Source organism: Oncorhynchus clarkii, chromosome 7, assembly GCF_045791955.1.
Source record: "Oncorhynchus clarkii lewisi isolate Uvic-CL-2024 chromosome 7, UVic_Ocla_1.0, whole genome shotgun sequence".
In the NCBI taxonomy this organism is placed as follows: Eukaryota; Metazoa; Chordata; class Actinopteri; order Salmoniformes; family Salmonidae; genus Oncorhynchus; species Oncorhynchus clarkii.
Window position 1 is genome coordinate 59,705,216 of NC_092153.1, and position 21,450 is coordinate 59,726,665.

Here is a 21,450-nt window from a genome sequence, read left to right on the forward strand (position 1 = left end):
GGGCAAGAACCCCCCATCCGGCCCCATCAGAAGGCTTTATTAGATGGCTTTGACCCAATGATGACATATCGATGCGCATAGAGGTGCTTCAAGCTAAGTGATGAAGACTTTTGGGTTTTCCTTTCTTTCACTCCTTTTTCTTTCTTTCTCCTCTCTCTATCTATCCCCCCAAAGTCACTAGTCTCTACACTTGACCCAATGAGCGTTAAGATTATGAGATCTGAGGGTTCAAACGTCTTATTTGACCGTCCAAAGTGGTCCAGTGAATTAATCCACAGCCTTACAACATTCGATTCTGTTTTAAAAAGCCAGTTTGACTAGCACCAGGATGGTTGTTGTAATTGAACAGACACTGTAATTTAGTGCACATAATGGTATTTATGTTCATCAACAAAGCAAGACTGTTTTTTGGGCTCTGCTGCCATAAATAACTGGTTGTCTCTTACTCCCCACAGTGTCCCCCTCTATTCTAGAAAGAATGTAATCAATGCCTTCAGGTATAAATTATCAGATATCAATCATGTCATCGGTTGATGCTGTCTCACACTTTCATTTCATCCAGTGTCATTCTAAAACATACGCATTAACAAGCTACGATGTTCATCCCGATTTTAAACCATCCATGTAATGCTACATTGGGGTGTCCTTGGGAATGGTGGTGAATGGCAACCCTCAACTGATATTTTAGATGGCTAGCGTAAGTGACAAATGACACTATGATCAAATTTTATTGGTCACATGCAGATGTTATTGTGGGTGTAGTGAAATGGTTGTGTTCCTAGCTCCAACAGCGCAGTAGTATCTAACAATTCACAACAATACACACAAATCTAAAAGTAAAATAATAAAAAATTTAAATGAATTACATTTACATTTGTTGTTTGAATATGGGATCCAGCAAGTTCATTACCCTCAGCTTGTGCTGAGCAAACCGAAACTATTCCCTTAGTATTCTATACAGGAGCATATTTACAATCCCCTTCATTTACCATCTTAATGTTTAATGTCCTGTCCTCCTCATCCTCTGCATGAATCATACTGGAACCCCTCTAGTTGTTTTGTGATATTGTTAGACTGAACGATAGATGGCATTTATGCTTGAGCGATTGAGTTCGTTAAGTTGATATGACTAACTGATCTTCCTTTCCTCAGGAACCACGCGAAGAGCCAGCCCCGGCCATGTGACGAGACCCCTCCTCCCTCTGTTACCCCCGTATCCCCCCTGGTGGATGGCCTGTCGGGCCCCTCCAGCGCTCTTCCTCCCCGGGCGGCAGGGGCTCCCCTGGGTAGCACCCCCGAGCCTGGCCCTGTACCCCCCACCCTCAGGGACACCCTGCCACTGGCTGCAGAGGGGATGCCCAATGGAGACCTGGGCATTGCTGGCAGGGGCAGGTCAGTCTGCACAGAGCCCCTTCATACATCCATCCACACACCCAACACTCATACATGAAATGTGATCATGTCCCTGTTGGGCTTTATCAAATGGCTTTGACCCAGTGATGACAAATCGATGCGCATAGAGGTGCTTCAAACTAAGTGATGAAGACTTTTGGGTTTGCCTTTTTCACTCTGCTCTCTCTCGCTCTCTCTCCATCCATCTATCCCCCCCCCCCCCCCCAAAAGTCACTAGTCTCTACACTTGACCCGATGAGCGGTAAGATTATGAGATCTGAGGGTTCAAACTGGTCTATCTTGGCCATCCAAAGCCTCCCCAACAGAAACGCTTACATGTTTGCTTATGATCATCTCTATGCTGTGTGTAACATGTTTATCTGTTGTAGGAGAGGCAGCTACAGAGGGATGCGGAGGAAGAGAGAGGACGAGAGGATCACGGTCAGTTTTCTGCCATTTAATTTCCTCTATCCCACGTTTAGTGTGGTTTATACCCCCTATCTCACCCACATGGTCAAATGTGTGTCTTCTGTGTTTTGGTGTTCAGAGGCCCATCCCTCTGAGCGAGATAAAGGTTCCACAGCCCAAGTTTGACCTGGCGACCTCCAACTTCCCTCCTTTGCCTGGGTGTGTGGTCAGCACGCAGGGAGAGCCGGTGCTAGAGACTCGCATGTCTGATGTGGTTCGAGGCCTCAAGGTGACCAGCGACAAGGTGAGGAAAAACCCTGTTAGTTTTTGCCTCCTGACCACTTGATGTGACAGAAAGATGTGGTCTATAATAACTGTTTTGTCTGGTCTGTCACTTAATCCAAACTCTTACATTCCTCTTACTATAGTTAGTCTCTCAGTCAAACGTCATGTCTTTCACCCCTCTTAAGTCAACTATGTCAATTTCTCTTATTTTCAGCCTGATGTGAATAAGGAGTCTGTGGCCCCTCCTGCTAGTGCCCAAAAGGAGGCTGTGAGTGCGCCCAGTCAGGTCGTGCCGGCCCACAAACCCCCCACCCCTCTGGTTGTGGAGCCCCCTGTTCCAAGGTATGGTTTACCTCTGGCTTACAGCTGAAAATATCTGCTGTAGGGATTTTGATGATCCAACATGATTTCACTGTTGGAAATTAACCTTATTGGTAACCTTTTCCTCTCCTGTCTGTGCAGTGTTGTTCATCTGGTGAAGAAAGTGGAGAAGCCTGAGCCTCATGTCCAAAAAGAGATGGCTCCACCCCCCACACCACCCTCTTCTCTGCCAACCCCCTCACAGCCCGCCGCTGCAACGAAACCTACGCCCACCCACAGTCAGTCCATCTCCACGGCAACACCATTTCCCGCCACTACCACACCTGCACCGGTAAGACTTCACTCACTGCCTGGTGGATTTCACTGGATACATAATGCATTGGATAGAATGTTGTCAGTTAACATAACTGGTTAAATAGAGATTAATGAAGAGATGTCAGGCCCTAGTCATCCTATGTCTATTTTCTCTCCTCCACTATTCTCTTTTTTGCCTATCCATAAATTCATCCATCCAACCAGGAGTCAAGGAAACTGAGCTATGCTGAGATGTGTAAGCGGCCAGCCACCCACCCCCCAGCGCCAAGCACCTCCCCAAACCCTCCCACCTCCCCAGCCAGCCAACCCCTGCGTGAACTGCGGGTCAACAAGGCCGACGAGCCCGCCACCTCCTCCAGCAGCGATGGGGATAGGCCTGAGAAACCTGAGCGGCCTGGAGAAGGCCAGCCCCGCCTTGATCCCCTTGGCTCATACTGTGGGGTTAATGGCCCTGCCCGATCCGGAGGGATGGGCCTAAAGTACCGGGATCAGCAGAGAGGTGCGTCCATGAGCCGCCGCATCTCCCCCCAGGGCTGGGCCAGACGGAGCGGGAAGGAACAGAACATTCCCCCCCGGTCACCAAAGTAGTTTAAACAACAACCAACAGACTAACAGAAAAACAAACACAAATCTATATACGTGTGTGTATATATATGTAAAGAGATAAATATATATATGTATGTATGTATGTATGTATGTATGTATGTGTATAAATATATATATATATGTATGTATGTATGTGTATATGTATATATATGTATGTATGTATGTGTATAAATATATATATATATATATATATGTATGTATGTATGTGTATATGTATATATATGTATGTATGTATGTATGTTATTGGATGAAAGAACACATTCGTGGTCTTCATCTTAAAGACCCCCCTGAAGTTCGGTCGGACATCCGCTGACCTTTGTTTAGGAAAGACTGCAAGCGGTAATCATTTTAAGAGGGGGCCGACACGAGTGTTACAAATCATAAACTGAAGGACTTGTTTGAAAGAATAGCGAGAGATGCTTACACGCTGCCTCACCTTGGTTAGCTTGAAGGCTGGGCCCTCCACTGCTAAATCTATGTTCATTTGATTTCTGTCAGTGGGGGATGGGGGACAAATGTACAGTAATGCCTTGTACCACCAGAATACTGGTAGTTGCAAAGGGGAAAAAAGGAAAAGAAAAGAGCTGTTAGCAAATCTAGTCATTATGCGACACAGCAAAAGATGTGGACATCCACCAATATGACATCGTTATGAGTTGATACATATGATGCAATTTGTTGGAGGGGTTGGCAAGTGATTATTTTGGCGAAGGGCTAAGGATAGTTCATAAAATGTGTTTTTATGTAGGTTGGAAGCGAGAGGGCCACATGGTTTTAGAGAAGTGCCTGTTTTGAACTGTTCTGAGAGAGAGAGTGAGTTGGGAAGCCTGTCAAGCTGCACTTTCTTTTAGGTGAAGAAGCAGTCTTGGATGCCTGTCAGCTAAGAGTCTGGAATTATTTTGTGTTCAGAATCAATGGGAAAATATAAATTTATTAGAATCAATGATTTTATTTTCACGGTTGATGGACACTTTTGGTATACCCTTGCTTGAGTAGGACATTAAAACCTTATAACGATAATGGTGCTTGGATACCGTGCAAATGTGGGGAAAAGTTTGGATAGTCAGGCTGTCGGTCACTGAATTGTTATATTTTCCACTCTCCATTTCCTATTACTTTGAAACATATGGTTAAATGTTTGAGTTGTTGGTCCCAACTGTCTGCCAATCCTGTTTAGTTAAAATATGCTTTGGTTGGTTAATGACGATTGCGCCAACCATTAGTGCATAAGCTCTCCATCCAGGTTCAAGTTCAGTAGGCGCAAGGTACTCTCAGAAGTTTTCCTATATGAACTGCTTGCTTTTGTTTTTTTTAAGTGGTTTAGGTTTTTTTTTAAAGTTTTTTAAAAGTGGTTTGCTACAGTGTGTTATGAACATGACCCACCAATCCATTGGTTGGGATTTGAGTAGATCAGGAAGTGTTGTCATGGGTAACAGCTCATGAGAAAGGTAGGAGTCTTCCCTTAGTGAAGGTATTTGGTAGTTGAGGCAGTCAGCACTCGCATTGTAGACACCTGACACGTTCACAGTTATCATGAATTTGACCATTTTATACGTAGCCTTTTTAAAGGGGCAGTCTGCAGTTGCTACATTCATTATTGGACCTATTATTAATTTATGTACCAATTTGATTCTTCAAGTATCGAAGCTTTGTTCCACTGTCATACCCCATCAGAACCCAAAATATAAGCCTGTTTTACTCCAATGTTTGTAAACAAAGTAAATGCAGACTAAATCTATATAGCCTCAAAACATGGTTACAACTGTCATTTTTATGCATCCATAGCTCAGTCTATGAATTTGAGCTGTTACATTTCTCCAACCCCATCCCTCAGCTTTTTACTGTTACAGGGTAGGGAGAACGCTTTGTTTCAACTGCTGATTGTCATTTTAAGAAGAGTAGTTTTAATTATTTGTGTCTTGCATAAAAGTTTAACCTGTTGTATTAATATGTACAATTAATTGTACCTATGTGGTCAAATGCAGGATACCGGCGTTAACATATACCTTCCTATTTATGTCTTGATGGAACAGGTGGTCTTTATCATCAAATAGAAACCTTTCCACCCCAGATATCTGGCCATTTCAACATGCCATCATATCTGTGCAACATGTTCCAGAGTAGTCTGCCATGCATTTTGGTAGCTCTTGTATCATGTAGAATAGGTTAGATGGTATTTTAGAGAGTAGTAAATGGGATCCCAAGCATGAAACTATGTACTCGAGCTTGCTCATTTTAAAATGGCCTGAATTCTGAAGTCAAGTAAACGTACTCAGTTCTCATTCTCTTATGTGTTGGCATCAGGAATTAATCTATAAAGGAGCTTACTGGTTTAGAGCAGCGATCACTGGAATTTTACTTTTTTTACTATTTTTTTTTTTTTTTTTTGAATTTTACCCCTTTTTCTCCCCAATTTCGTAGTATCCAATTGTTGTAGTAGCTACTATCTTGTCTCATCGCTACAACTCCCGTACGGGCTCGGGAGAGACGAAGGTTGAAAGCCATGCGTCCTCCGATACACAACCCAACCAAGCCGCACTGCTTCTTAACACAGCACGCATCCAACCCGGAAGCCAGCCACACCAATGCGCCGGAGGAAACACCGTGCACCTGGCCACCTTGGTTAGCGCACACGGCGCCCAGCCCGCCACAGGAGTCGCTGGTGCGTGATGAGACAAGGACACCCCTACCGACCAAGCCCTCCCTAACCCGGGCGACGCTAGGCCAATTGTGCGTCGCCCCATGGACCTCCCGGTCGCGGCCGGTTACGACAGAGCCTGGGCGCGAACCCTGGGACTCTGATGGCACAGCTGGCGCTGCAGTACAGCGCCCTTAACCACTGCGCCACCCGGGAGGCCGGAATTTTACATTTTTAATGCAAATAAACTTTATTTTTTAAAACTTTTTTTAAAATAAATTTGTCAGTAAAGTTCTTCCCCAGAAAGAGTCCGGTTAGTGTTCTGACTTCTCAATTTGAGTTGATAACATGCAGTACCGAACCTGTCCCAGTATGAGATTAGGGGTGGCCAGTGGAGACTTCCAGGTGTGGTGATAACATGCAGTACCGAACCTGTCCCAGTATGAGATTAGGGGTGGCCAGTGGAGACTTCCAGGTGTGGTGTTGGTAGGTGTTTAGTGTTTATCGTGTACAGAGGGCTGTTTTCTTGTCCGTAAAATGCTGTCCAACTCTGATCATGTCCGTTTTGGGGTTATCCTTTTTCAATGTTGCCGTTGATTCATTGAGCAGAGATTCTGAAGGGTGATAATGATGAGTCACGTTATTTTGGGATGGGATTGAGGGCAGAGCGACTGTCGGATATTAGAGTTTTGGTGTCTGGCTAACTCATAGGATTATGATTTAGCTGCTTTTTTCCCTTGTACATTTCACTTTTGGATTTTCTCTTTACTGTCTTAGTTTTCTTTTGATTGAAGATTTTAATGCATATCTCACGATTGTTTTAAATTCCGTACACATCCATTGTTTGAAAAATTTAAATTTGCGTAATATTAGGAGAGTTGACTTGACATGGGGAACATCAACCTTCAGATCTGTTCCTTTTCTATGCGCTTGCAAACTCATAATTCAGCCTTTGTGTATTAATGGATTGAACACTATCCAGACCATAAATGTATAGAGATCATTATGTGAAAATAACTTTTTTTGCATGGACATTGTCATTTTAAAGTAGTCAACTGGGTGGGGATTCCTATGGATTGGGAGCAATCAACCAATTATCAGAGCATTGACCGCCAACTAGCGGCTACAATAAATGAATTACTCAAGATTTGTTTCTAGACTTCAACACTGTAGCTGGTGGTAAAATGCCAATTTTAGCTTTACACTTTTTTCCAATATCAGAAGAAAATTGACTACTTTAAATGGAGATGGCCTCATTGGCACAGATACAACATTGTGATCTCTATGATCCAGACCAAAGTCAAGCAGGCAAAAAGACAACCTTGGGAACTTGCTCCAACACAACTGTTTCTGGGTGGGATGTGGAGAACTCGTAACCCTCCTACTGTTGGACGGAAAAGCTGTCAGTTAATTGATAATGCTCCCTGTCTCTTGATTGGCCAGTTATGCTTGATTAATGTAGTCCTATTTGAGCGAAGGCCACTTGTGTAGGTGGTCTGAATGTTCTTGTACAGATTTTGCGCCTAGAAGGCTAATCTTTGGTCAGGTTTTTTTTTATCCCTCTATTAGTAAGCACATTTTAGATTTGAGTAAATCTTTTGAAAGAGTTCCTCAGTTTGACTTTAGTTTTTTTATGTACTCTGATGTACCCTTTTTCTTTCAATGCATTTAATTTGTTTTGTGTCTTTTTCCCAAAATGTGTGTGTGTAGTATTTCCAAAACTGTTATCTGATTTGCTACTTGGGTAAAGTGAAAATTCGGTGCACTGCCTGGGTGCTAGCAGTGCAGTAACATGTTATCTATCTAACCACTGGGCCTATGTTGTTGTTTTATATTTTTACATCCATTAATGGCTAAGTTAAGAGCAGCTAGTGGTGTTGTCGAATGAAATGCACTAACTTTTGTTTGAAAATAATCTCTTAATCCTGTAAGGTGTAAAATCATTTTAGATGTCTACATTGAAGAAAAGGTGTTTAGCAGGTTTGCTGAAATTATTACAGGAATAGGGTTTTATTTTTCTTTAACTGTTTTGATGAGTTTTTGTAGCACTTCCCTGCTGGGACAAAGGCGTTGGAGGGGGTGCAGCTGGGACATGGTAACGTACGAGGGTGGGATGTGAGACACTGAATTACTGATTTAATAGATGTCTGAACAAAAACTTAAAAGAATAATAAAAGTACAAATATCTCTTGTTTTTGCCTTAGATGCTGATTCTGGGTCCTGTGCTTGCAATGATTTTGCCGTCTGTGTATTTCTAAATGTTTTGTGTGCGGTGCTCTGTGGTCTTGTCCCCGACATCTGTGTTTTGTGTGTGTGTGTGTGTCCACCAGTTATACTTTTAACAGTCTCCTTTCTTCATGTCCAAATAAAAGTTTCAGGCCAAACCAAAATTCTAGTGCCTTCTCAATGTTGAGCTTTTCCTTCTCTGCAAAGTAAAAGTAACAAATTCACTTTCATTTTGAGCAGGGCAGGTTTAGTGGGAAGGCAGAAATGCGTGGTGCTCGTAATCCCATTGAATGTGTTGTTCACGTGAAATACAGAATTATGTGCCGTGGTGGGCGTGTATCAGTCATGAGTTTCCAAAAGCTTATAACAACCAGAAAGCAGACAAGGTCCTCTAACCTCTAAGAAATAAGTATTCTTTGGTCATATGGAGGCTGTTTGTAGACCTTGTGTGTACGCATGTTTTGAGTCTCATGACAATGCTGAAAATTGAATACGCTGCTCCAATAAAATGACAGCTCCTATAAAAAGGTGTGCAAGCCCAATGGTGGTGGAAGCAGGAACATATACACACTTGTTTGGTGAATGTTGTATCATTTCAAGCCGGAACATGTATGTGAATAAACACTTTGCATTGTATTTATTGAGTCAAACTATATACAGTGGGGCAAAAAAAAGTATTTAGTCAGCCACCAATTGTGCAAGTTCTCCCACTTAAGATGAGAGAGGCCTGTAATTTTCATCATAGGTACACTTCAACTATGACAGACAAAATGAGAAAAAAAATCCAGAAAATCACATTGTAGGATTTTTAATGAATTTATTTGCAAATTATGGTGGAAAATAAGTATTTGGTCAATAACAAAAGTTTCTCAATACTTTGTTATATACCCTTTGTTGGCAATGACAGAGGTCAAACGTTTTCTGTAAGTCTTCACAAGGTTTTCACACACTTGCTGGTATTTTGGCCCATTCCTCCATGAAGATCTCTAGAGCAGTGATGTTTTGGGGCTGTTGCTGGGCAACATGGACTTTCAACTCCCTCCAAAGATTTTCTATGTGGTTGAGACCTGGAGACTGGCTAGGCCATTCCAGGACCTTGAAGTGCTTCTTACGAAGCCACTCCCTTGTTGCCCGGGCAGTGTGTTTGGGATCATTGTCATGCTGAAAGACCCAGCCACGTTTCATCTTCAATGCCCTTGCTGATTGAAGTAGGTTTTCACTCAATCTCACGATACTTGGCCCCATTCATTCTTTCATTTACACGGATCAGTCATCCTGGTCCCTTTGCAGAAAAACAGCCCCAAAGCATGATGTTTCCACCCCCATGCTTCACAGTAGGTATGGTGTTCTTTGGATGCAACTCAGCATTCTTTGTCCTCCAAACACAACGAGTTGACTTTTTACCAAAAAGTTATATTTTGGCTTCATCTGACCATATGTCATTCTCTCAATCTTCTTCTGGATCGATCACCTAAATGCTCTCTAGCAAACTTCAGACGGGCCTGGACACGTACTGGCTTAAGCAGGGGGACACGTCTGGCACTGCAGGATTTGAGTCCCTGGCGGCATAGTGTGTTATTGATGGTAGGCTTTGTTACTTTGGTCCCAGCTCTCTGCAGGTCATTCACTAGGTCCCCCCCGTGTGGTTCTGGGATTTTTGCTCACCGTTCTTGTGATCATTTTGACCCCACGGGGTGAGATCTTGCGTGGAGCCCCAGATCGAGGGAGATTATCAGTGGTCTTGTATGTCTTCCATTTCCTAATAATTGCTCCCACAGTTGATTTCTTCAAACCAAGCTGCTTACCTATTGCAGATTCAGTCTTCCCAGCCTGGTGCAGGTCTACAATTTTGTTTCGGGTGTCCTTTGACAGCTCTTTGGTCTTGGCCATAGTGGAGTTTGGAGTGTGACTGTTTGAGGTTGTGGACAGGTCTTTTATACTGATAAGTTCAAACAGGTGCCATTAATACAGGTAACGAGTGGAGGACAGAGGAGCCCCTTAAATAAGAAGTTACAGGTCTGTGAGAGCCAGAAATCTTGCTTGTTTGTAAGTGACCAAATACTTATTTTCCACCATAATTTGCAGATAAATTCATTAAAAATCCTACAATGTGATTTTCTGGATTTTTTTTCTCTCATTTTGTCTGTCATAGTTGAAGTGTACCTATGATGAAATGCCTGTCATTTATCTTTTTAAGTGGGAGAACTTGCACAATTGGTGGCTGACTAAATACTTTTTTGCCCCACTGTAATTGTTTTGTCATTGCATGAGTGCAGTCCATAAATATCGATCTTGCTTGATATGCTTCCCAAATTTCCAACTGTACACTGTGCCATCATGTTGCAGACTCAGGTCTTAACCTCTCAAAATCAAGTGCCACTAACAATTTTGTTCTAGCATCAGCGTGGCTTTCAAAATATTACATTGAGTTATGTGTCTTCTATATACCATGTATGATATGTATCTTGTACGTCGCTGGGGCCGAGCTTCCTGCCATCCAGGACCCCTATACCAGGCTGTGTCAGAGGAAGGCCCTAAAAATGTTAAATGTCTCCAGCTACCCAAGTCATACTGTTCTCTCTGCTACCACACAGCAAGTGGCACTTATCCACCAAGCCTTGAACCAACAGGACCCTGAACAGCTTCTACCCCCAAGCCATAAGACTGCTAAATAGTTAGTTAACCAATAGCTATCTGGACTATTTAGCTGCATTGCCCCTTTTGCACTAACTCTTGACTCACATATGCTACTGTTTATCCTGTTGCCTAGTCACTTTAAGCCTATCTATATGTACATATCTACCTCAGTTACCTAGTACCCCTGCACGTTGACTCAGTACTGGTACCCCGTGGACAGTCGTGGCCAGAAGTTGAGGATGACACAAATAATAATTTTCACAGTCTACTGCCTCAGTTTGTACGATGGCAATTTGCATATACACCCGAATGTAATGAAGAGTGATCAGATGAATTGCAATTGCAATTTTTGAGGATGGCCTGGTGTCAGGAAGGGCAGCAAAGAAGCCACTTCTCTCTAGGAAAAACATCAGGGACAAACTGATATACTGCAAAAGGTACAGGGATTGGACTGCTGAGGACTGGGGTAAAGTCATTTTCTCTTATGAATCCCCTTTCCGATTGTTTGGGGCATCTGGGAAAAAAGCTTGTCCTGAGAAGACAAGGTGAGCGCTACCATCAGTCCTGTGTCATGCCAACAGTAAAGCATCCTGAGACCATTCATGTGTGGGGTTGCTTCTCAGCCAAGGGAGTGGGTTCACTCACAATTTTGCCTAAGAACACAGCCATGAATAAAGAATGGTACCAACACATCCTCCGAGAGCAACTTCTCCCAACCATCCAGGAACAGTTTGGTGACGAACAATGCCTTTTCCAGCATGATGGAGCACTTTGCCATAAGGCAAAAGTGATAACTAAGTGGCTCGGGGAACAAAACATTGATATTTTGGGTCCATGGCCAGGAAACTCCCCAGACCTTAATCCCATTGAAAACTTGTGGTCAATCCTCAAGAGGCGGGTGGACAAACAAAAACTCACAAATTCTGACAAACTCCAAGCATTGCTTATGCAAGAATGGGCTGCCATCAGTCAGGATGGGGCCCAGAAGTTAATTGACAGCATGCCAGGGTGGATTGCAGAGGTCTTGAAAAAGAAGGGTCAACACTGCAAATATTGACTCTTTGCATCAACTTCATGTAATTGTCAATAAAAGCCTTTGACACTTATGAAATGCTTGTAATTATACTTCAGTATTCCATAGTAACATCTGACAAAAATATCTAAAGACACTGAAGCAGAAAACTTTGTTGAAATTAATATTTGTGTCATTCTCAAAACTTTTGGCCACTACTGTATATAGCCAAGTTATTGTTACCCATTGTATTTATTCCTTGTGTTATTTTTCTATTTCTCTTTTTCTCAGAATTTTTGGGAAAGGCCCGTAAGTAAGCATTTTACTATTAGTCTGCACCCCATTGTTTACGAAGCAAGTGACATTTGATTTATCTGTCGTGTGAATATTGTTGCTACAGAGTATCTTTCCTCTTAAAAAGATAAATATTAAGTCATTCTATTCTATAGGGTGCCATTTGGGATGCATACTTTGGACTCTATCTGTTACGATCTGTGACATTGGCTTAGGAGGAAACCGCTATTACATCTTTGGGGATGTTTTATTTACTGTTTTGCATCAAAGTTTTTTTTTAACAAGCATTGGTCATAAATTATGATCCCCTATTTTTGTTGATTTTTAAAAATTGTTTCTAAAAGCTTTAACAAGAGCAAGGTATTGTGTTTCGTTTGACCTTGATCTGGCTAAGGGTCAAACTGGTTCAATCACCAACAAATGACAAGGCAATGAGTTGACTCATGTCATTCTTTGGATCTTGAAAATCCTCATTAGAGAAAGGCTTGTTCTCACATGGTATTGACTGGTTGCTTAGGATTTAAAATATGGTATGTGAATTGAGTGTATATAAACAAAGTAGTTGACAGATTTGATGCCATCTGTTGCATGGATACCATAGGGATTGCAATTTTCCACAAGTAGAAAATATTCTGCCATCATATATACCATGATGTGTACCTTACACTTACCTCAAACATACAATATGTTATATTTAGATGAAAGTGTCATGAAAAAACAATTGCAGGATCTCTCAGTCTTTGGAGGTGATTAGAGGACGCATTCAAGCCTCATGTTTGTAGTATTCGATTTTTTTTCAGCCATCCCGTTACGTAAGAAATTGAATATTTTCACTTCTCGCGCTATTTCACCGCAGCGGATAGGTAGCTAGCCAGGGACGTTGGGTGAGTTTGTAAACATTAGACTTGCTCGTGTTCAGATATCAAGATGTTACCGAAAATACTTTGTCGTGGAACAATTGACCTTCTGTCACATTTACCTTCCCCATTCTGAAATACTTATTTGACGCGCCTCAAATTTTGTCAGTGCCCTAGCCAGCTAGCTAGCCTGTGTGACTGGGTGTTGTGTACAGTAAGTAACGTTATCCTCTATGGCAAGGCGTTAGCAAGTTAGCTGAAAAAAATCAATAAACTAGCTTAGCAATAACAGCGACCGCAAGAAGCCCTTTAAATTCGCTCGGCCGTGATTGCCAATGGTGGCTGATGGTTTGGTACAGACAGTACAGCAGACAATCTGGTGATAATGCTAATAGCCTGTCAGATATTGAATAACGTGGTCCGTTCTTCATCCTATCTGACATTATCTTGCTAACGTTATATCTAGCGTTAACTTAAAGTGCTGTTGTAATCATTGGCCCATGGCTAGCTAGCTAACAAGGAAGGGGCAAGATGGCTAGCTAGCTAGTTCGTTACCTTGCTAGCAGCTTCTGTTAGCTAGTTTCTGTGCTGAGACTGCGCTGTTTGTTGACAGTTAGCCGAAAGGAGGCCATTTACCTAGGACAGCTAACCAGTAGGCGTATTTTACCATTAGATAGCTAGTCAACGTTATGTATTTAACTTTTTACACCAAGATAATTAACATGGCTTATGTAATGTAAACAAAGTACTTTAATTGGAAGTAATGAACATTATTTATGTGAATATATCTGTTAACCCTAATTTATTGTCCAATACAGACCTTTTTTTTATTACCTAGATGTAAAACCAGACAGAATAACACAGTTCCATTCTCTTCCTTTCCCATACCTCTTTATTGCAGGCTCTTTGTGTGAGATGGGGGACGATCGACCTTTTGTGTGCACCGCCCCAGGCTGTGGCCAGGTAAGGTCTCTTTCCCTCGTTTTCTCTTCATCCCATATTCTCTTTTCACCTCTTTTTACATATCTTGGATTTCAGGAGCCATCTGCTGTCTATCACCTGTGTCTTGTGTTATCTTTGTACACAGAGATTTACTAATGAAGACCATCTATCGGTCCACAAACACAAGCATGAGATGACCCTGAAATTTGGTCCTGCCAGAACTGACTCCGTCATCATTGCAGGTGCTTACCTCTAGCATTCCCAGCATTTCTCAATTATACTGTATAAAGCAATTATATGTTAGATCATATTTTTGACTAGCTATTAAACAAACACTCGCACCAAGACCCCTAGAGGGCGTAGTTCTTCCTGATGTCGTACTACATCTTGGTGTCGACGTAGTCAGCCCAGCTGGCTATACACTCGTGTCCCCCATAAAACATCCCCCATTCAGGCTGCAAAGGCATCGGTTTCCTCCTTAACTCGCTGTAATGGTTCTACCACCATGCTAGACTGGCTAATGCTACTTCCTGATGTTGCAGACTAGTGTAAACGCTGCCACCTGATTGGCTGAATGCGGTGTGCAACATCCGGAAGTTGCCAATTTCTCCCCTCTCTCTCACTAGACCAGACTCCCACACCCACCCGCTTCCTGAAGAACTGTGAGGAGGTGGGTCTGTTCAACGAGCTGGCCAGCTCCTTCGAGCAGGAGTTCCGGAAGGCCCATGAGGATGACCAAAGGAACAAAAACCCGGTGAGGATTGTGGAGGGGCTATGATGGGTTCGATTTTTAAACACGTAGTTTGACCGACTGATAAATGTTGTGTGTCTGGTTGTTGGTCCCCACACAGCTCACGGCCCCCCAGCTTCCGGCCCCACCCCTACAGACCCCCTCTGGGGTGAAAGAAGAGGATGAGGGGCCTCTGGAGGTTGACTCCTCCCCCCCAGGCAGTCCTGACTCCACCTCCAGCATGTCGGACAGCAGCAAAGAGCCAATGGTGAGAGGAAAGGTACAACCTGTGGTCCAGGTGAACTGGGTGTATGGTTGAACAGATAATCGTTGTGTATGCTTTCCTCTTGTCAAGTTTGCATGGTAATTTGAGTGAGAGAGCGAAGGGAACAGTGGTGGCCAAAGAGAGGCTGCAAATTAATCACTTAGCTGTGAGGCAAGTAAAGATGTCAGCAAAAAGTTGAAACTTAGTGGGCCTCTTAGTGGGTTCACCTCAGTGGCCTATAGTGTCCAACTCTCACCTGAGTTTCTCTCAGGCTGTGTTTACAATTCTGATCTTTTTTTCACTAAGTGGTCTTTTGACCAATCAGTTTAGCTCTGAAAAATACCTGATTTGAAAGATCTGATGTGATTGGTCAGAAGACCAATTAGTGGAAAAAAGATCAGAATTGGGCTGTCTGTGCAAATGCAGCTTCTGTCTGACTGGATGAGATTTGTGTTGACAGGAGACTCCTCCACGGCCGGTGGTGAGCTCTGCCCCCACGCCAACTATTGTACGCCCAGGGTCCCTTCCCATTCACCTTGTTTACGACCCCCTGCACCCGACTCTGCCCTCGCCAACCTCTGTCATCACACAAACCCCGCCCTCCAACAGACAACTGGGGTGAGTCTAATCTGCCAAGATCTCTTTGTTTGTGTTCTCTCTGTCTATTTAATTTATACTAATCTATCTCCTGTTCTCAGCTCTCCGACAGGTTCCTTCCCGCTGGTAATGCATCTCCCCAACGGACAGACAGTCCCTCTCCTCCCCAGCCCAAATATGACCTCGGTCATATCTGTGAGTGAATCACATTTATTTATAATGCCCTTTTTACATCAGCATTGTGAGTGAAAGTAGTAATGTCTAATGAACATGGAAGTCTTGATAATGCCAGGTCATTAGCAGGTGTTATTTTGTCTTCTCTTATTTTGTCCCTTCCTGTGTAATTTGTAGCTGGCGAGGCCGTTTAATTTGGTGCCCAACATCCCTGGGATTCCAGGCCCTCCGATTGGTGGGACCAGCAGTGGCTCCTCCTCCCCATCTGGGTATAGTCTACACTCAGAGGCCAAGATGGTGAGAGACGCATGCACCGGCAGGGACACACACACGCAGTTAAGAAATAAATATCAGTGGGCCTACCCATACCCATGGCAGTGGAAGGCAAAGGGAGGCAATGTTAACTGTTTATTACTAAAGTTACTGAAACTTGTGGTAATTTTGGTACCAGTAGATTTTCAACCCTAGGAAGGCAGGTTGTTGATGTCTGTATGACATTTATGTGTCCCCCCATCCCTCCCACTCTCTGTAGAGGCTGAAGGCAGCGCTGACCCAACAACAGCAGCAGCATGGCCCGGGGGCTCAGAACGGGGCTGGAGAGGGCCCAGGGGGGGCAGGTTCCAGCCCCATTGTCCCCCAGAGACATGAACAGAGCCAGCAGCCCTCGCAGCACTCTGACACACCCTCTCCCGCACAGCCACAGGTAACACACACATACTGACACACACAATACCTAAGGGTCAGGTGGAATCTGCTAAAGGCTTCTGTTCTCCCTGGTTGTTACACTCTGTTAGGGCTGCAGCCCAGTCACTAGAGGGGAGTTTATACTAGAACTGATGTGAGGAGTCCCCTTTGAAAAGCCTAGAGGGCTAGTGGCAATGACCGACAAACTCCAGAAATGATCAAAATACTAGAAAGGACACTGAACAAACCAAAAGCTGTTACAAAACATGTTTTGTAGATTAAATATGCTGGCAACTAAAGGTATTGATAAGAGATATGGACTACAATAAAGGTTCCAAAAACACCCAAATACTTCCTTTTTAGTACTGCAATGCTCTCAGTATAGTGATGCAGGTCTTTAGATGTTGTACCCATGAAGTTGTCATTCCAAACTTTATCCGCAACGTTATATTCCATTTGTTTGGGCTCGAGCGATACTTCTGTGTAGTCCGCACATGGAACGGTATCGTTCGAGTCCAACAAAATGGAATATAAAATTGCGGATCTTGTTCTTAGATCTCATGTCGCTTGCATGTATTTGCCAAACTTTTGTGCACAAACATTAAGTTAAAATATGCACAGGCACACTCTCATGCCTATATGATTTACATATACTCACACAGCAAACCAGCAGTGGCTCCTCCTCTCCATTTGGGTATAGTCTACATTCAGAGGACATGATGGTGAGAGGCGTATACATGGAAACACTTTAAAATACACATGCAAATGCACTTTTACACACACACACACACATACACAAGCTCACACTCTTGTGCACTCTGGCATTCTTTCTCATTCTCTCATACATACACACCCAGTCCAGAGTGTATAATACCTTCCCCTCCCGTCTTCCCCAGATGTCCCCAGCCCAGCCCACAGGTGGTAGGAGGCGGCGGGGTGCGGAGGTTGACCCAGACGAGAGGAGGCAGCGCTTCCTGGAGAGGAACAGGGCGGCGGCTTCTCGCTGCCGACAGAAACGCAAGGTGTGGGTCGGCTCTCTGGAGAGGAAGGCAGAGGACCTGGCTACCATGAATGTTTCTTTGACCGTGAGTCTACCGCCCTACAACCGTAACTGGACCTAGACTGTCTATTACAGTTAGTTACAATAGACCGTAACTGGGCTATTACAACAGCAGAGAAAGGCAAACTTAAAACATTGAACCCGTCTGGGATTGTATTAAACTGGTAGGATCGCTAATATCATTCTCCTGCCCATGCGGTGTTATTGTATGCTTATCAGTGGTTGAGAACAACTTTGTGTGTAAATTGTCTTGTGTGATGTGTTCTGTTTCTATCAGAATGAAGTGGGTCTGCTGAGGAACGAGGTGACCCAACTGAAACAGCTGCTGCTGGCCCACAAAGACTGCCCTGTCACTGCCATGCAGAAGAAGTCTGCCTACGTAGGTAATGTCGACAAACCATGCATGAATCAACTATCAATCACACAAGTATTTCATTCACTCCATCTGTTTGATTGTTAATTTAGGCTCTAATATATCTGTCCCCTTTCCATCAACCTGTACTTCTACCTACCTACCTACCTACCTACCGATCCCTCAATCCAGGATCAACCTCCAACTCATCCATCTAATCTATTGCTTGCCTCTCACCTCTCTTTAAGGGTGAATGTTTCTCTCTCTGTCTGTAGCTGCAGGAGTAGAGGAGAACTCCAGGGACCCCCCCTCTGAGCCTATGGGTTCCCCAGCCCCGGTTATCCAGCACGGGCCTTCGCCCCTTGCCCCCAGCCCTGGGGCCATCACCGTCAACGGGCTGAGCGTCCGCGCGGCTGAGGCAGTAGCCATGTCGGTCCTGGCCGGCATGGGGGCGGCCCAGCAGGGAGGGGTCCTCATGGCCACACAGCCGCAGCCGGCCCCCAGATGATGAGCAGGCGCAGGGAGCCAGTAAGAACTCTACATTGGGCTTTACGAGGCTGGACTGGCACAATGATGTGTGCAAGAGATTGAAAGAGAGAAAGGGACCTGATTTGAAATCTGAAATTCCACCTGTTGATAGTACTTCTCACTCCCCTCCCCATCTTTCTCCATCCTACGCTCTATGACCTTGGACACACTTGATAGCCTCACAGCCAATGATAATCACTGAACAGACTGAGTAGTCCTGCCTCTTGGGCCCATTTTCTGATTGATCCTAGCTTGGATGCACTGTCACTGTCTACAGTTGAAGTCGGAAGTTTACATACACTTAGGTAGTAGTCATTAACTTGTTTCTCAACCACTCCCAACATTTCTTGTTAACAAACTATAGTTTTGGAAAGTCAGTTAGGACATCTACTTTGCATGACACAAGTCATTTTTCAAACAATTTTTTTACAGACAGATTATTTCATTTATAATTCAGTGTATCACATTTCCAGTGGGTCAAAAGTTCACACACTAAGTTGACTTTGCCTTTTAACAGCTTGGAAAATTTCAGAAAATTATGTAATGGCTTTAGAAGCTTCTGATAGGCTAATTGACATCATTTGAGTCAATTGGAGGTGTACCCGTGGATGTATTTCAAGGCCTACCTTCAAACTCAGTGCCTCGTTGCTTGACATCTTGGGAAAATCAAAAGAAATCAGCCAAGACCTCAGAAAAAAAACATAGGCCTCCACAAGTCTGGTTCATCCTTGGGCTCAATTTCCAAACGTATGAAGGTACCACGTTCATCTGTACAAACAATAGTATGCAAGTACTATTGGGACCAACCACCATGGGACCACACAGCCGTCATAACGCTCAGGAAGGAGACGTGTTCTGTCTCCTAGAAATTAATGTACTTTGGTGTGAAAAGGGCAAATCAATCCCAGAACCACAGCAAAGGACCTTGTGAAGATGCTGGAGGTAACGGGTACAAAAGTATCTATATCCACAGTAAAACGTCATAACCTGAAAGGCCGCTCAGCAAGTAAGAAGCCACTGCTCCAAAACCGCCATAAAAAAAGCCAGACTACGGTTTGCAACTGCACATGGGGACAAAGATTGTACTTTTTTGAGAAATGTCCTCTGGTCTGATGAAACAAAAATAGAACTGTTTGGCCATAATGACCATCGTTATGTTTGGAGGTGGAGATGCAAGCCGAAGAACACCATCCCAACCGTGAAGCATGGGGGTGGCAGCATCATGTTTTGGGGGTGCTTTGCTGCAGAAGGGACTGGTGCACTTCACAAAATAGAAATTGTGGCAAAATGGTTTAAGGACAACAGTCAAGGTATTGGAGTGGCCATCCCAAAGCCTGACCTCAAATCCTATAGAAAATTTGTGGGTAGATCTGAAAAAGCATGTCCGCAAGGAGGCCTACAAACCTGACTCAGTTACACCAGCTCTGTCAGGAGGAATGGGCCAAAATTCACCCAACTTACTGTGGGAAGCGTGTGGAAGGCTACCCAAAATGTTTGACCCAAGTTAAACAATTTTAAGGCAATGCTACCAAATACTAATTGAGTGTATGTAAACTTCTGACCCACTGGGAATGTGATGAAAGAAATAAAAACTGAAATAAAAAATTCTCTCTGCTATTATTCTGACATTTCACATTCTTAAAATAAAGTGGGGATCTTAACTGACCTAAAACAGGGAATTGTGAAAAGCTGAGTTGAAATGTATTTGGCTGTAAACTTCCAATTTCAACTGTATATAGAAGTGTATGTACATACTCACACACCCGTGACATATACACACACTCGATCAAAGAATGTAATTTTTGTTGTCTATTTCCAATTCTTCTCTCCCCTGTCTACAGTGAATCTCTCCTTACATATTTATCTTGTTTATGCAGCTGTTAATCATTGGGAAATTCTTTATCATCTTTAGGGCTGAATAAGTGTGAAATATTGTGTGTGCATATTGTTTTCCCCTTGTCATGGAGTGAGCCAAAGTAAGGATACAGTCCGTGTCTGGCCTTTTTTTTGACCTCGTAGGAATTCTGCTTTCTGGCAACGTGTATGAAACTACTTATTGACTGCATGGATATTAGAGGACACTGATGAAGACCACTGTCTGTGTGCTGGTGTCTGTTAATATTATCGCTGGTTTTAACATACTGCTTTTCAAATGACTGATGCAAACAATGATAATGTCCTAATGTAACACTTGAAATGGTTAGGTTTTAGATTATACTTTATGTAATAATCAGCAAACTCTTCATTAGATAAATCATTTACCCAGGCTAAAGTTAGTTGAAGAAAAAGTAGTGCAATATATTTTTATATTCAATATTAATGTTCCTGCGTTTAGCCAAAGCATGTTTAGTGAAGTCAGTGGTAGAATGGGTGGTTTTAATTCAATGAAAATGGTTGACATTCTAGGTGATCAAAGAAAATGCATATCTGGATTAGGGAACATCTATATTGAGTTATAGATCATGTCTTAGGCTCAGATGCTTTACCCCATTTGAAAAACTACTGTCTATTGGAATATCACTTTTCTAAGACTCTTAATTTGAATATGGTATGAAATGTCAGTGAGGGGTGTCCTTTTATGTTTTTACCACTGTCATTTAGCTTTGGGGAATACCATATTGTTTATTTCCTCATCTTTTTGTATTTTTTTTTAACATATCAATATTTTAAAATGTCATTTTATTGCTGTAGCTTCTCCACCCTGTCATGTTACCAGTCCCCTCATGTTCTGTCAAGAGGAGGGAAATGTCTGTCTTCAACAGTGTAACCTCTACAAACTATTGTGGAAATTGATTGTCTCTAAGAATGTGTTGAGGGATTTTTCCCAAAAATGTATTCCACCTTAAGGCGGGTGAAATGAACTTGTGTATAGTCTCAACTAATAAACTATCTCCAGCAAAATAAATAATGTAATGGTTTCAGGTTAATCATTTTCATGCTGAGTATCTCTGTCTGCGTGCCTATCCCCTTGGTGCAGAGCTCCATGACAGAGTAGGAGCAGAAGGGGTGTCTGATCCGGTACTGGCTCAGGGTGCTCAGCCACAGGTGCCAAACACTGGTGGCCCGAGTGGACTGGTTGCCCGAGTACGTAAGTACACACATGGAAAACGAGGTGTGTGTACCAGTG

General features: G+C 43.2%; 2 protein-coding genes across 10 annotated transcripts in view; both read left to right on the forward strand.

Annotated features, from left to right (window-relative positions):
- Positions 1-8,355, forward strand: part of LOC139413569 (la-related protein 4-like) — a 35,805-nt gene extending 27,450 nt beyond the window's left edge. For 2 of the 3 annotated variants that reach the window (XM_071161077.1, XM_071161079.1), the window contains exons 11-16: positions 1,153-1,392; positions 1,782-1,833; positions 1,940-2,104; positions 2,300-2,427; positions 2,548-2,737; positions 2,926-3,340. In XM_071161077.1, coding sequence (XP_071017178.1) covers positions 1,153-1,392; positions 1,782-1,833; positions 1,940-2,104; positions 2,300-2,427; positions 2,548-2,737; positions 2,926-3,309 — 1,159 coding nt within the window. In that variant the 3' untranslated portion in view covers positions 3,310-3,340. Of the gene's footprint in view, positions 1-1,152; positions 1,393-1,781; positions 1,834-1,939; positions 2,105-2,299; positions 2,428-2,547; positions 2,738-2,925 lie in introns of all 3 variants that reach the window. The other variant, XM_071161078.1, reaches the window with a different exon arrangement.
- A 4,618-nt stretch (positions 8,356-12,973) lies between these two features.
- LOC139413570 (cyclic AMP-dependent transcription factor ATF-7-like) lies at positions 12,974-21,228 on the forward strand. Of its 7 annotated transcripts, none has more exons than XM_071161084.1 (13): positions 12,979-13,018; positions 13,893-13,954; positions 14,079-14,175; positions 14,560-14,687; positions 14,785-14,943; positions 15,389-15,546; positions 15,627-15,720; positions 15,877-15,996; positions 16,232-16,402; positions 17,046-17,105; positions 17,280-17,468; positions 17,721-17,826; positions 18,071-21,228. In XM_071161084.1, exons 2-13 carry the CDS (start codon positions 13,907-13,909, stop codon positions 18,301-18,303), a joined length of 1,563 nt encoding a protein of 520 aa, XP_071017185.1. In that variant the 5' UTR covers positions 12,979-13,018; positions 13,893-13,906; the 3' UTR covers positions 18,304-21,228. The 7 variants fall into 7 exon arrangements, with proteins under 7 accessions (XP_071017187.1, XP_071017185.1, XP_071017181.1 ...); XM_071161080.1 differs by lacking the exon at positions 12,979-13,018 and adding an exon at positions 13,054-13,370; XM_071161082.1 differs by lacking the exon at positions 12,979-13,018 and adding an exon at positions 13,054-13,370 and having other exon boundaries at positions 14,785-14,931.
- Positions 21,229-21,450: the final 222 nt, after the last annotated feature.